Genomic DNA, 13,528 nt, shown 5'->3' with positions numbered 1-13,528 from the left:
ATATATATATATATATGTACATACATACATATATATTTTAGCCTCAGGTCAGAGAGAAAAAAGGCAGTTCGCGACAGCAGTCAATCATAAACTTCACACTGACTCATTTTGAGCAAATAATGTTTTCTGGTGTGCAAGGTGTTAAATGTAACTCACTGTTGAGGAAAGTATAGAGTGTTTGGGTGTCAAAACAAGTGGAGTGGCTAATCCTCATCAGCTTGACAAAAGACCGGCCAGTAAGAAAGCTCAAACAGAAAAATGCCAGTTTTCCTAATAATCTAGAAAGGTGGGCATTATTAGTGAGATTACGGGGAATTGATCACACAGTAGCCTTTAACACAGACTGCTCAGAACAGAACCTGTTTCATTTGTTCAAAGATAAAATAAATTGGCAAGAAAATCAAAACAATCCTCTCTGCTACATGTCTCTGCATGTGAGTTATGATTACATTTCAGAGGTTGAATATTTCAGTGTAAATAAGTAAAGCAACAACAGCAGAATTAGTTGCTTCTTAACTAAATTAAATCAATATCTTTGCCTTAACAGGCTTGAAGATGACAACTTGTGGTTTATAAAATTAAACTTTGGGTCTGCTATTTTTTAAACTAACAGGACAAAAATAGTTTAAAGAGACCCATTTATTTTTACTTACAAATTCAGATTTAAAATTTTGGGTGAAGAGAAGTATATATAATTCAATGATCAGAAAACAGGATATACATTTATATGTTAAAATACTAAACAACACTTTTTTTCTGAAGTCTGTTTTAGCTATGGCTAATTTTCAACACAGTGATTAGTTATAAGTTTTATTATTAAAGTACTTTACATTGTGTCACTCAGAGTACATGGCAGGAAGAATTCAAACATGATAATAATAGCTGTGTTTCCATCAGGCTTTTAATTTTTACCATTCCGTGGTTTGAGTTTGAAGTGTAGAAAAAAAGGCACAGAAAACAACAGAACGGTATTTTCAGCYAGATTTGTTGTTTTTATTGATTCACATCGGCGAGTTTTGGGCATGTTTGTTGTCCTGAAGGAAAAAACAGAGGTGGAGGCCTTCGTGTCCAGTTGTCCTCCTCCTACAACACTGTTATTGCAAGTATGACTCCGCCCCCTGTGAGCAAAAGGTGTGAATCAGGGCCCCAATGATACCAACACAAAGAGGGAAAGAAACAAAAACAAGGGGACAATGAGCCCCGCCTGCATTCACTACATACACAACATGACACCTAAGAACCACAGCATCCAAACCAATAAATAAGTCAGGTGATGGGGCACATGACCCTCTATGAACAATAGAGCTAATCAAGCCTATTGTTAGTCGATGGCCCTCTTTTGTATGTGACTAACCTGTTTGTCCATGAAATAGTCATCCATGTATTTAAGTTTTGAATGTATTTTACTTATGTTTCTTGTTTTACTTATAAATGTATTGTATGCTTACTGTCTTGATATATTTTGAATCATTTCTACTGATGTAAGCTTCCAATAGCACCTTTAAAGTGTAATTTCTTGTTGTTCCAGCTTAAACCTCACACACAAACACCCGTAGCTTCTGCACAAATGGATTGCAGAACTATTTGTTTTGTTGTTATTGGAATGTGAACATGTAAGAGACGATGAAACAGGAAGTATAGCCACATTCTAAGGTGTTTTCCCCTGTTTAAGGACCACAGAACAAGTTTTAACTGAAACCAGGAATTTTTGCTGCTCAGATAAGAACCATTCCTTGCATGTCAGAAATAACCAGTTTTGAGACTGGTTTCYGCTAAAGGTATAAAGATGCTTCACTGGGGCTGTGTCCTCAGACTCAACTTGTATTGCTGTATGCATGTTGACTCTCATTTTATTGCAATAAAATTACTCAGAGACCATTGTAGTGATGAACCTTTTTGATCACGTACTTGTATGTCTGCACTTTGTTTAACAGACATGGATAAGTTTTTTTTTCCACAAAGGAAAAAAACAACAACTGATGTTGGAAGTGATTTGCATCGAGTGTGACATCTGTAGGAACGTGCCCTTTCTAAGCACCTCTCTAAAAAAAATTAAAGAAAATCCAAAATCATGTGTGTAAAATGATATTCCAAAGAAGTTTTTTTTTAGAATTTACATTTGAATCAACTTCTAATCAACCTTATTCCTCTGAACAAATGAACAAATAAGATGCAGTAAAGGTGCAATAGTCAGTGTTTACAAAACAGCAGAATAAATCAAATGGGAAGATGTGTATAACAGCCAAGTATTCAGTAAGTCATGCCCTGAAAAACATTTGTTGTTTCTTAATAGACCAATGAAACCTCAACAAATGACTTCATGGAAGAATGGTTAACTTTGATATAAGAGGTCTGTGACAACTGATAAAACAATGTAATTCATTCATATTATGCAGTCAATAGATCTAAATCTAACTGAGTATATAGTATTTTGCATATTTAATTTGTGAAATCACTTTTTGAAATAAAGTCTCTCTAACTGAGACTCAAGTGGCGTGAAGCTATACTTAACACATAAAATGCTCCGAATGCCATTTTGGTCACTTTATAGGTTCTCTGTTTATAGAAAGCTTGCATTAATATAATTACATTCTTGCTTTTGTGGTACGTTCCTGTTATAATTTGCTTTTGTTAGAAATAGACTTTGTCTCAGCTGTACAAATCAAAAACGCCAGAAAGAAGTGTTGAAAACCGTGCTCCCAGGTCACGTGGATAATTTGATAGCCTGCAAAACAAACAGCCACAACAGAGTCGTTCTAACTCTAAGCTGTTTCCCTCTCCTGTTCTTTGACCGAACTCTCTTTGTTGCGTGAGCTGAATGGAGGGTTTCACTGTGGGATCTTGACAGGGCAGTAATTGGAGCGTTCATAAAGAGATTACGCCTGTGCTGATGGGAACAAGGCTGATTTCAAAACTCAGACGCACAAGCAGGGGCGGAACCAGAGGGTGGCCAGGGGTGGCCATGGCCACCACAGACAAGTCTTTGGCCACCCTGCTGTACACACCCCTTACACAGTGAAACAAMCTTTAGGGGTGTAATAATCCTCCTGAACAGTTGGTGGCAGTGTTTAACAGTTTGAAACATCACCAAGCTCAAAAAAGTGACAAAAAAGTGATTGTTTTCTTTATATACAGAACAAATGCCTATGTATTCTGACTTATGGTGGCAAATTTTTTTTTGTCACCATAACACAGTGTCATTTTATGTTCTGAGGACTGAATGATTCTCTGTCCATTTTGGTTATGAGTTAGACCTATCACTAAATCAGAAAACGTGAAATGCCTCTTTAAATTCACTGTTGGTGATTATCAATAWTGCACCTGTATATTGGGTAAAGTTATTAATATTGGTTTTAAACATGCAGTTGAAGGTCATTATTTGGCAGAATGATGTGTTAAAATTAAAAATAAACCAATAAACGACATAAAAGTAAAAAGCACCCCTAAAGTCATTGGATATGATAAATTGTGTCACATTAATTAATATTATCTCAGCTAAAGCAGTGAGTTTAAAAACATAATGAAACTAGTTCAATGAATAATCTGTCTCTGAAATAATTATTAAATCGTGTTTATTTACGTAGGTAAAAGTATGTTAAACAACCTGGTAAAATACACCAGAATGCAGGAAATGGCATCGATTTCATCCAAAAGTTTGTCGTCACTGCCTGTATAGGGACATAAGGAAATGACAAAAACACAAAGATCTGCAGAAAACTTTCAAGTAAAAAGTGATGTAATTTTCCTGGCCACCCCTGTGTGAGTACTGGTCCCAGTCTGGCCACCCCTGAGAAAAATGTCTGGCTCCGCCACTGCGCACAAGCTTCCATAACACTCTTACTGTACCTTGCATCCAATCAACACCCACCTGGTGATGACATCTCAAACTAAGTTTAGCTCTAGTGCATTTAGAGGAGTGTAACTGTATCTTGCAGAGGTCTGCATAGTGGAAGAAACAGGAAGAAGAGGGTGGAGCAGAGTGGGAGAGGTCTTTTTACAACAGCCAGCAGGGGGAAACTGACTGGTGTCATTGGGTCATTTTTTCTCTCTCATACATCTGCTCATACCAGAGCAGGAACACATGTACAGGAAGCCCTCAGATACTAAACGACTACGCCTGTTTGTCAGCAGCATGCGTGTATAAACTGGTCTTGAATGCATGCAGCTCACAGGCTCCCTGCTCAGCTGGGTGGACTGTCCATGAGTGCTGGGTATCTGTCTCAGGATGTCACGACGGGACCAGAGGTTCAGGAGAGGAATGACAGGACGGTAAGAACTGACTGTTACCTCAAGAGATGTTTAAGTGAAAGTGGCAGCGACAAACTGAAGGCAGAAGATAGGAGGAATGAAAGGGTGAGAGGAAAAAAGAGAAACACTAAATTAACCTCTGCGTGTATACTTCCTCAAACCGTACACTGCTTCAACAAGAACAGACACAAGCAGGTCATGCTACAATGGTTTGAACTCTCAGCTCAGCTTTGAATGCGAGTAATTTTTGGAGAAAGATAAAAACAAGAGGCTGCCCTCAGTAGATTCAATCTGTCTAAGCAATCTTTATCAGATCAGTACTCACATAGGAATGTTCTTGTTTACACACTATACTTGGATTTACACAATATGCCTAAAAGACAAAACATTAACTGTTGCCTAATTTCCCTTTGTTACAAGTGGTTTCTGAGGAAAGTTCAGCAGGTTGACACAAACAACACAGAGAGGAAGCAAAGCAGAAAAACAAGACATTAGTGTCTTAACCATTAACGTAAAAAGAGCTCTATAACATTTAAAGTTTAATGCACACAAGATGCCCAAACAGTAAAAGCTCAGAAAGAAAGATTACACAAGATGTAAGCAAACAGGAGGTAAAGAGGAGAACTGAGCTGAAAAACAGGGTTTTATCACAACCAGATGTTCAAATGGAATTACAGCTGTGAAGCTGAAGGATTCCACATCCGTTGCCAGCAGAATAGCAAAGACATTAGAACAAAACAAGCAAAAAAAAACTGCAGCTTTATGAAGGCTTTATTACCTAATTATTTCCTCAGCAACAAATGAGAGTCAGGCTATTAGAGCTCAGCATTTTTCTTTGAGCTGTTCGAGGCGTTTAATGTAATCATTTGTATTTCTTGCAATAAAACCCACAGTATGTTTTACAGTTCCAACAACGGCAACAACAAATTCTTAAAAGTAAAAGAAAAAAAATGAAGAACTTAATGTTGTCACACTAGAAAAGAATGACTAATGAGTATCAACATTTCCACATTTCCTCGTTTTTGTTAAAATATGAAAAACCACATCAATGACACAATTTATCATGTATATATATAAATATATAAAACGATAAATGTCTGTTTAGAATAAAATGCTCCTAACGAACAATGCTTTTCTCCACTTTTTTCTACATATAAGACATCCTCTATCTTTATTGTAAAAGTGATATTTCCAGTGAACGCTGGGACAAAGGAAACATGGATTGGTGGTCAGTTCAGGAAGTCACCTCCCACTCCAGCTGTAGTGTTGACGAGATAAGGAAGCAGGGTTTGTATTATTGTTGTACTCAAGATACTACAGTTTAAAGGAGTAAATGTCAATGAGTTAAACTGCTATAAAAGAACAAATGTTTCCTAAATGGCAGCCATCCTTTAGTTTGACCTTTCATTGATTTTCTGATGTAATGTGAAATGTTTGTGTTGGTTGGGTTTTCTTTTGGAAAATTTTATGCTTTCATAAAACAATGAAGTGTCGATTTATCAGAGCTTCTGTCTGAAACGTGGAACACTGATTATCTGTCAGAGGAGCACCTTTTTTCAAGGCTGGACTAACTAAACTAACACACCAAAGTTGCTGGGTCAGGAAACACCAAAAACAGGGGGCTGAAAAGATCTACCTAAATTACATAAACTTCAAAAAGGATTGCCATTARAATATTTATCCCTTATTGTTTTAAATAGATAAAAACAGTAAACAGATCATGTCAATGGATTAAAAATTAATTAATGTCTGATTATGTTCTTTGTTAAGGTGCTTAGATGGCGTTGTTTCCATGTTTCTCCTGGAGTCACAAGTCTCTGAGATTGTTTTATTTTGTGGGTCATATGAGCTATTTTCATGTGGAGTCGTCTGCTGAACTTTAAGATAATGCTCGCTTGCTTCCTCTTTCTTCTAATAAGACTTTGAATTCGTTGAGAAACTTATCGCCCAAGAGCTATCCATTGTTTCTGCATCGTTCTGTTGCTAAAACTTTGTGTCTTGTGTTTAATGTGATCTTTTCTGTAAACCTGTAACGTCTTCGCCTCGGCTCTCCATAATGTAACCCTCCACATCACATAAACTGGGGAGGACCACAGGAGGATGCAGAAGCCCAAACACAGTTTCTTGTTCACAGTGAAAACTTTTGTAATGTGTGAAAAAGACAAAATTAAAATCTAGAAACAGACACAAGAGAGCAAAAGTGAACATTTAACGATCTACAGTAGGTTCAATCACTGATGTCCTCAAACGAAAACAAAATGAACTAGACATGGGTTTTTACGATGTAAAAACAAGTGTGCATTGCCATGTAGCATGGCATTGCCTGCAGCATTGGACTTGCCGAATGAACTTTGACCAAGTTTAAATGTGTTTTCTATACCAGCTTGTGCCTGTCACATCAGCAGGTGTTTGTAATTAAGGTAATTGWGTGACAATATGAAGTTTGAAGAGATTTTTTGTTAAAGTTGCATTAGCTGGGTTTTGAACCCTGATCTCCCACATGTAAGTCCATGACATAGACCATTAGACCAATGGTGCTGTGGCAGAAGGTGATGGCAGGGGTTGGTTTGTATGTGTGCAGAAAGAGGCCACATTGCCAATACAATTATTGACACAAAAATGCATAATATTACAACAATCGAGCAGTATTAAGACAATATTATAGTAAAACATCAAAATACAATCATATTAGTACAGTAAACACTGAACTACTGAGTTGAAATATTAAACTATGGTGCAGTACCAACTTGAGTACAGCTGGGGGCAGTATTGAACCAATACAAGGCTCCATTGACTGCCATTATAGTTCATTAARCATTAATATTTCATAAACTATAAGTTTTACAGGCACCAAAAGGCATAGCCATCATTTGGCACGGGAGCTTTACAGATATAAATTACAAAGGCAGCTCTATGACAAAGTATGCAGGAGGAGAAGCATGGCAAAGTTGAGATGACTTGGATGAGAAACGAATCACAATAGTGTGCATTGCATGCACACTGATGAAAATTTCAGTCATTTTTATGATGGTTCTCATTTATTTAATTTCAGACTGAAATTAAATAAATGAGAACCATCATAAAATAAAGCCAATATTTAACATCTTGAATGATGGGTTGAGATGCTTTTTTGTCTAAAAGCTTTGTTTGTGAAGTTAGAATATTGTGTAGTTGTTTTCCACAAGAAATACTGTAAGTGTTGTATAAACTAAGCATGCTGCAAACTCATAGAAACTTATAAAGAAAAACAAATGAATTGAAACTATCCACAAAAATAACTGAAAATTTACAATGAGGTCAACAATATCTAAAATTTACCACCTGCTGTCATCGAAGAGCAAAAGAGTAATCTTTCTTTGACCATGAATCTTTTAGATCATGGGTCAGCTTTCATTCCAAGTCCCTTTTTCCATTGTTGACCAAACGTCAATGGCTGTAACGTAAGCCTTTCCTGTTTGACAGCCCATTCTCAATTATTTTTCATCTCTTTGTTCTTTCTGTTTTTCCTGCTTCCCTTTGTGTGTAGGTGTTGTGAATGTGGGTGCATCCTGTCTCACTGGTACTACGAACGAGAGGGACAGCTTTTCTGTAAAAAGCACTACTGGTCCCGTTTTGGAGAACACTGCCACGGCTGCAAGGAAACCATCACGACGGGACTCATAATGGTAACATGACGATATGAAATTCAGTTTTATCTTATAGTGGTGTTTTACAAAGGAAGCAAAAACAGGACAATAAAACTCCCCCCACACCCTTCCCATGGCCTGACCTTGTTTTGCGTATCTGAATACAGTTTTGTTTCAGTCACGACAACGTAACAGTTGTGCATTGATTATCCAGTTCACTTGCTTCAAAACATTTTACATTCAGACAGGAACAAATTGATTGAGCTACTTTAAAAATAGCTGTCTTATTGATCACTCAGAGCACCAGTTATTTAACAGGAAGGTGCCCCGATGAAGGACAACACAAAGGGTACCTCAAAAACCTTTGGTATATAAGAAAATGCTTTTAATGACGCAGTATAAAGGAGTTAGAGCACTGTCAAAACCCAATTAAAAACATCTTTTTCTGCAATAGATGCGTGCTGAAATGTGATCTTCAACCACAACACATCTCAGCTTGCTATCAACTAAGACAGGGGTCTGCAACCTTTACGATAAAAGGAGCCATTTCTGCTCTTTGTCTCACCAATAAAATGTGTTCAGAGCGACAAAACAAGCTTCAACTGTGATTATAAACTGGTGGTCCGCGGGCCTTTGCGAGGCCTTTTTGGGAACTTTTATAGTCAGTGGAGGAGACATTTTAAAACTAAAGGAATATTGTTATTATTATTTATTATTATTTATTATACACATCAGGACAAATAAAAATACCATATTCATGTAAACAAGAAAAATACTGTATATAGTTTATATCGAATTTCATAAAAACTAGTACAACCAAATTATTTAGGCGTATTTATTTTCTAATTCTTAATATTATGTAGTCCAAATTCTTTAAAGGTAATTCTGATGGATTTGAGAGAGAGGTCATAGAAAGAAAATGGAGTCTTTAAGTAAACAACACGGTAGCATGAGCTAATATGTTTTACTTTTTGTATTTGTAGTATTGATCACATGTTTGCATACAAATTGATTTCTATTGTGGGTATAAAAAAGATTATGTTATGTTTGGTCACATTTTCAAAGAACCACTGCAGAGGGACCAAAGAGCCACGTGTGGCCCCACAGCTGCCGGTTGCAGACCCCTGAACTAAGAATACCTTCAAAGCCTTCTTGCTTCTTTGTTTTCTCCATATGAATGCAAAGGCCTTTATGTTTATGTATCTAACAAATTCAGGGGATATCTTTAAAAAACATTATTCGAAAGGATAAACCAATGAATTTTTTCATAAAATGATGACCCAAATTAAATGTTTATATTTTTTTTTACCTACGTATTTACTGTTTAACAATACTATTTCTCTTTATGTTTAGGTTGCAGGAGAGCAAAAGTATCACCCTGAGTGCTTCACTTGTATGAGCTGTGAAATGGTCATTGGAGACGGAGACACATACACACTTATTGACCGCTCTAGACTTTATTGGTAAGTTCATAACWGAAAAGTAAGCAAAATGAGTCTGTTCACACACGTCTATGTTATTGATACACGCCCTCTCGTCATTTCAGCGGCCACTGTTTCTGTCAGGGTGTTGTGCCGGCTGTGAGGTCAATCTCCCTGACAAAGCGGCCCCACATGGTGGCGCTGGTGACTCTCCCTCCCATCGCAGCTGGCCGGCGAGGCCTGACTGTTGCCACTAACTTCAGCCAAGACACAAAACCTCTCGTCACTGTGACCAAGTGAGTCTCTGGATTTCAAGCTCCAGTGATTGCATTCGCCAACAGCAAGGTTTAAAATTATTTTTAGAGGGTTTCTTTAATCAAATTGTGTGGTTTTTTTTCTCAATTCGAGTGCAAAATATTATATTTTTGCTGAAATTGCATCCTGCTGTACATCTTTAGCATCATAGCAAAGAGTCAATCATCGGTAACATCGAACTAAAACACAACTGACAACTTTTTCATTATTTCAAATTACTGACAAAGATCATATCAAAACATAAACACTATATCCTCTACCCCTTTGCTACTAACCCTAACCCTACCCTAACCTAACCCAACCTCTCTTGGGTCATTGTGCGTGACCCAATTTATTTATTTTTCTCTGTTTTAGTTTAGATTCATCGGTCTTCAGCCCTGATCTGCTCTCTTCTATCCAAGCTGGTGATCGAGTACTAGAGGTCAACGGCATTCCTGTCCGCAACATTTCACCAGAAGAGGTACGAACACAACAAAGAGGTGGTTGCAGTGGTTTAATGCAGAATAACCATCAAATCTACCTTGATATTGTGTTTTCTAGATAGACCGTGTTGTGCAGGACACAAGCAGACCACTTCAGCTGACCATTGAGCACAACCCTCATTCTCCTCTTCAATCAGAGAGTTCCCCAGAAAGAATCAACTGTCCTGACTCTTGTTTCCATGATAAACTTACTTCAGCCACAAAGCTCCCGAGTCTGGAGGAAGAGCCGAATAAAAAAGAGGAAACAGATGGACCAAGGATGAGCCTCTCACCACCTCAACACCAAGGAAGCACAGGGATTCGATCCAGGCACATTTGGTAAGTACTGTCAGATATCTTTCAGTCACTGAACTTCTCTTTATCTTTGTCTAAGTCGTCCTTTCTTTCTCAGGCGAAGCTGTAGCATAGACAAGTGTCCCCTGTCTCCTAGAGCGCTGTCGCTCATTTCTCAAAAGAGGGACATGGTTCGCTCAGAGTCTCTTCGGGTAGACCCTGGGGAACGCACACATCGCATCTTCAGACCTTCAGATCTCATTCATGGAGAAGTCCTGGGCAAAGGCTGCTTTGGACAAGCTGTCAAGGTACTGCTGTTACTCTCCTCCCTCACTGCGAGGCTCTCATTCCTTCTCAAAGACCCGTTAGTTCTGTTGAAGGCCTGGTTACCTCAGGGCTGTGATGACATTTTTCACTGTCCAGGTAACGCATCAAGAGACAGGGGAAGTGATGGTGATGAAAGAACTCATACGGTTTGATGAAGAAACACAGAAGACATTCTTAAAGGAGGTAAGCGTTGGTCGGAACAGAGAAAATATGTTTGAAGATTTATAAAGCAGCAAGTCCCTTACAATCCACACAGGTGAAAGTGATGCGCTGTCTCGACCATCCCAACGTGCTCAAGTTTATTGGACTGTTTTATAAAGACAAAAGAATACATTTTGTCTCCGAATACATCCAGGGGGGCACGCTCCGAGAGACCATTGTGAAAATGGTGAGTTAAAATTTGGTTTTATGCTGTCACTAATAGCACTGACTGAACCCTCAAACAAAGTGAGCTGGATGTATTCTTGTTGTGTAGGATGAGGATTTTCCTTGGAGAATAAAAGTTGGTTATGCCAAAGACATAGCATCTGGAATGGTAAGTCTTTTTAATCAGACTGTGGCAGTAAAAAAAATCTTACCGTACAGGAAGACACTAATGGCTAATATAAATTTTATTTTCCTTTAAAGGCTTATCTACACTCCATGAATGTTATCCACAGAGATCTCAATTCATACAACTGTTTGGTCAGAGAGGTGAGAAAATGGCTCAACAAGATATATAAAATACTTATTTAATAAATAAGGACATTTTCTTAAAACATCTATGCAAATTTTTGATGCCTGTTTAGCACAGTACATAGAGCCTCTTAGCTTAGTTTGATAAACAAATGTCAACCGTTTGATTGAATTATCCTTAAAGTTCTTAATGTGTTTGGTTTAGGACCAGTCTGTGGTGGTGGCAGATTTTGGACTTGCCAGACTGGTGATGGAGGAAAGAAATCAGAGCAAAACTTCTTCTCTGGAAAGGCCTGCAAAGGGGTCACTGTCGGAACTGCGCAGAACTGACCGGAGGAAGCGGTATACTGTGGTAGGAAACCCTTACTGGATGGCCCCTGAAATGATCAATGGTGAGTTTGAAGCGTTTATAGAAGGACGATGACTAAACAGGATTTTCTTTGCAGAAGTCTATGTGTAAGAAATGTTCGAGTTATTTTTTTTTTTTCATTAGTAAAATTATGCTTCACATTTTCTACTATTTCTGCATTTCAGGGAAAAGCTATGATGAACGGGTGGACATATTTTCCTTTGGGATTATGACATGTGAGGTAAGAACAAGACAAAAAAGGATTTCAGATATGTTTATGTGCCAAAATGTCTACTTTTTTCTAAAAAGCAGTAAAAATCTCTCTTTATGTTTCTCCAGATTATTGGTAAAGTGAGTGCAGATCCTGACTATCTTCCACGGACAAATGATTTTGGACTAAATGTAGAAAGTTTCTTGCAACAGTACCACCCTCCTGAGTGCCCCTTTGCCTTTCTGCCATTGGCTGTTCTCTGTTGCGACATGGATGCTGAAAAACGGTATTAAGGCACAAATATTTGCAATCAGATCATTAGGATGAAGCCATGAAACAAAGTAACTGTTACAGTGTTGTTCAAAATATGTTTGAATTAGAAAACTCCTTCTTCTTTCTAATTAGGATAGTAAATATCATAAACATAATATGCTAAATTATTGTTAATTTCATTGTGCGTGAATTATTCATGCCAGCGTGTTGTGGTTTGCTGTTTGTAGCTTTACCACCACAGATAGAGTCATAAGGTCATTTTTTAAAGTGCCTGCCTTATACTGCACAAGCAAGCTAAAACAAAATAGACTACATGTTAATAATTCATGTAATTACCAACAAACTATTTATTACTGCATTTCTTTCCCTTTTAGTCCATCCTTTTCAAAGCTGGAAGAGTGGTTGGCCAACCTGTTGATGCACCTGGACATCAACTTGCCTCTGCTTTCTGAGCTAGAGCAACTCTGTAAAGCTTTTTGGAAGAATCACAACCACAGCCATACTCACAACCAGGACAAGGCTCTTGTACCTCATGAAGAAAAGTGTTTGGAGCCTGATCGACAGAGCCCAAGCCCCAAAGAATCCAATCAGCCAAGTCCGAGCCACAGTCAAAGCAGCACTCACAAGAGTGACTTGAACAGTGAGCAACACACTTGTGAAAATCACAACAATGTGAAGACTGGATCACAAGACACAAACAACTCTTGCTACAGGTCTGTCTGTGTGGATATAGACCATAGTTCATGGGAAACAGACAAAGACGGTAATTTTGTAGCTCAATCAAATTCCCAGCATGAGCCCTTAAAACCACTGCAGGTCAACAGCCCACCACTAAGTAAGTCAAGCAAGCCTAAAAGGACAAGTCAAGTGCTGTGGGATAGATCTACAGAAGACAGCTCTTTACTCTGACTGTTTATCTAATGGATGAGGTGGGACACAGCTACAGCTCTGAATAAATTCAATTGCTGAGGGCAGTTTTGCCTTAGTGCCCTCATTTTCAACCTGTCCAGACTGTATCCTAGCTCTTACATAGTGAATGCTTGAGATGGGCAAACCCCGTGACCCAGAAAGGAAGGATGGATGGATGGATGGATGGATGGATGGATGGATGGATGGATGGATGGGTGGATGGATGGATGCATAGATGGATGCATGGATGGATGCATGGATGGATGCATGCATGGAAGGATGGATGCATGGATGGATGCATGGATGGATGGATGGATGGATGCGTGCATGGAAGGATGGATGGATGGATGGATGGATGGATGGATGGATGGATGGATGGATGGATGGATGGATGGATTAATGGATGGATGGATTAATGA

The 13,528-nt window shown here is 38.3% G+C and overlaps 1 protein-coding gene across 2 annotated transcripts; it reads left to right on the top strand.

Annotated features, from left to right (window-relative positions):
- The first annotated feature begins 4,039 nt into the window (after window positions 1-4,039).
- LOC106523471 (LIM domain kinase 1) lies at window positions 4,040-13,201 on the top strand. Of its 2 annotated transcripts, none has more exons than XR_001310895.1 (15): window positions 4,040-4,269; window positions 7,775-7,913; window positions 9,228-9,337; window positions 9,421-9,591; window positions 9,965-10,070; window positions 10,151-10,410; window positions 10,484-10,673; window positions 10,789-10,875; window positions 10,949-11,080; window positions 11,168-11,227; window positions 11,320-11,385; window positions 11,573-11,759; window positions 11,902-11,952; window positions 12,140-12,213; window positions 12,575-12,667. XR_001310895.1 is itself a non-coding variant. In XM_014016891.1 (15 exons), the coding sequence occupies exons 1-15, from the start codon at window positions 4,226-4,228 to the stop codon at window positions 13,107-13,109; spliced, it is 2,301 nt and encodes a 766-aa protein (XP_013872345.1). In that variant the 5' UTR covers window positions 4,045-4,225; the 3' UTR covers window positions 13,110-13,201. The 2 variants fall into 2 exon arrangements, 1 of the variants encoding a protein (XP_013872345.1); XM_014016891.1 differs by having other exon boundaries at window positions 4,045-4,269; window positions 11,902-11,957; window positions 12,056-12,213; window positions 12,575-13,201.
- Window positions 13,202-13,528: the final 327 nt, after the last annotated feature.

This window comes from Austrofundulus limnaeus, unplaced genomic scaffold (assembly GCF_001266775.1).
Source record: "Austrofundulus limnaeus strain Quisiro unplaced genomic scaffold, Austrofundulus_limnaeus-1.0 Scaffold157, whole genome shotgun sequence".
Taxonomy (NCBI): domain Eukaryota; kingdom Metazoa; phylum Chordata; class Actinopteri; order Cyprinodontiformes; family Rivulidae; genus Austrofundulus; species Austrofundulus limnaeus.
This window is presented reverse-complemented; position numbering and strand designations above follow the sequence as displayed.

Coding starts and splice junctions, on each gene's coding strand:
- LOC106523471 (XM_014016891.1), top strand. CDS start 4,226: ATGTCACGACGGGACCAGAGGTTCAGGAGAGGAATGACAGGACG. Junction 9,338..9,420: donor GACCGCTCTAGACTTTATTG/GTAAGTTCATAA, acceptor TCGTCATTTCAG/CGGCCACTGTTTCTGTCAGG. Junction 11,386..11,572: donor ACAACTGTTTGGTCAGAGAG/GTGAGAAAATGG, acceptor TGTTTGGTTTAG/GACCAGTCTGTGGTGGTGGC.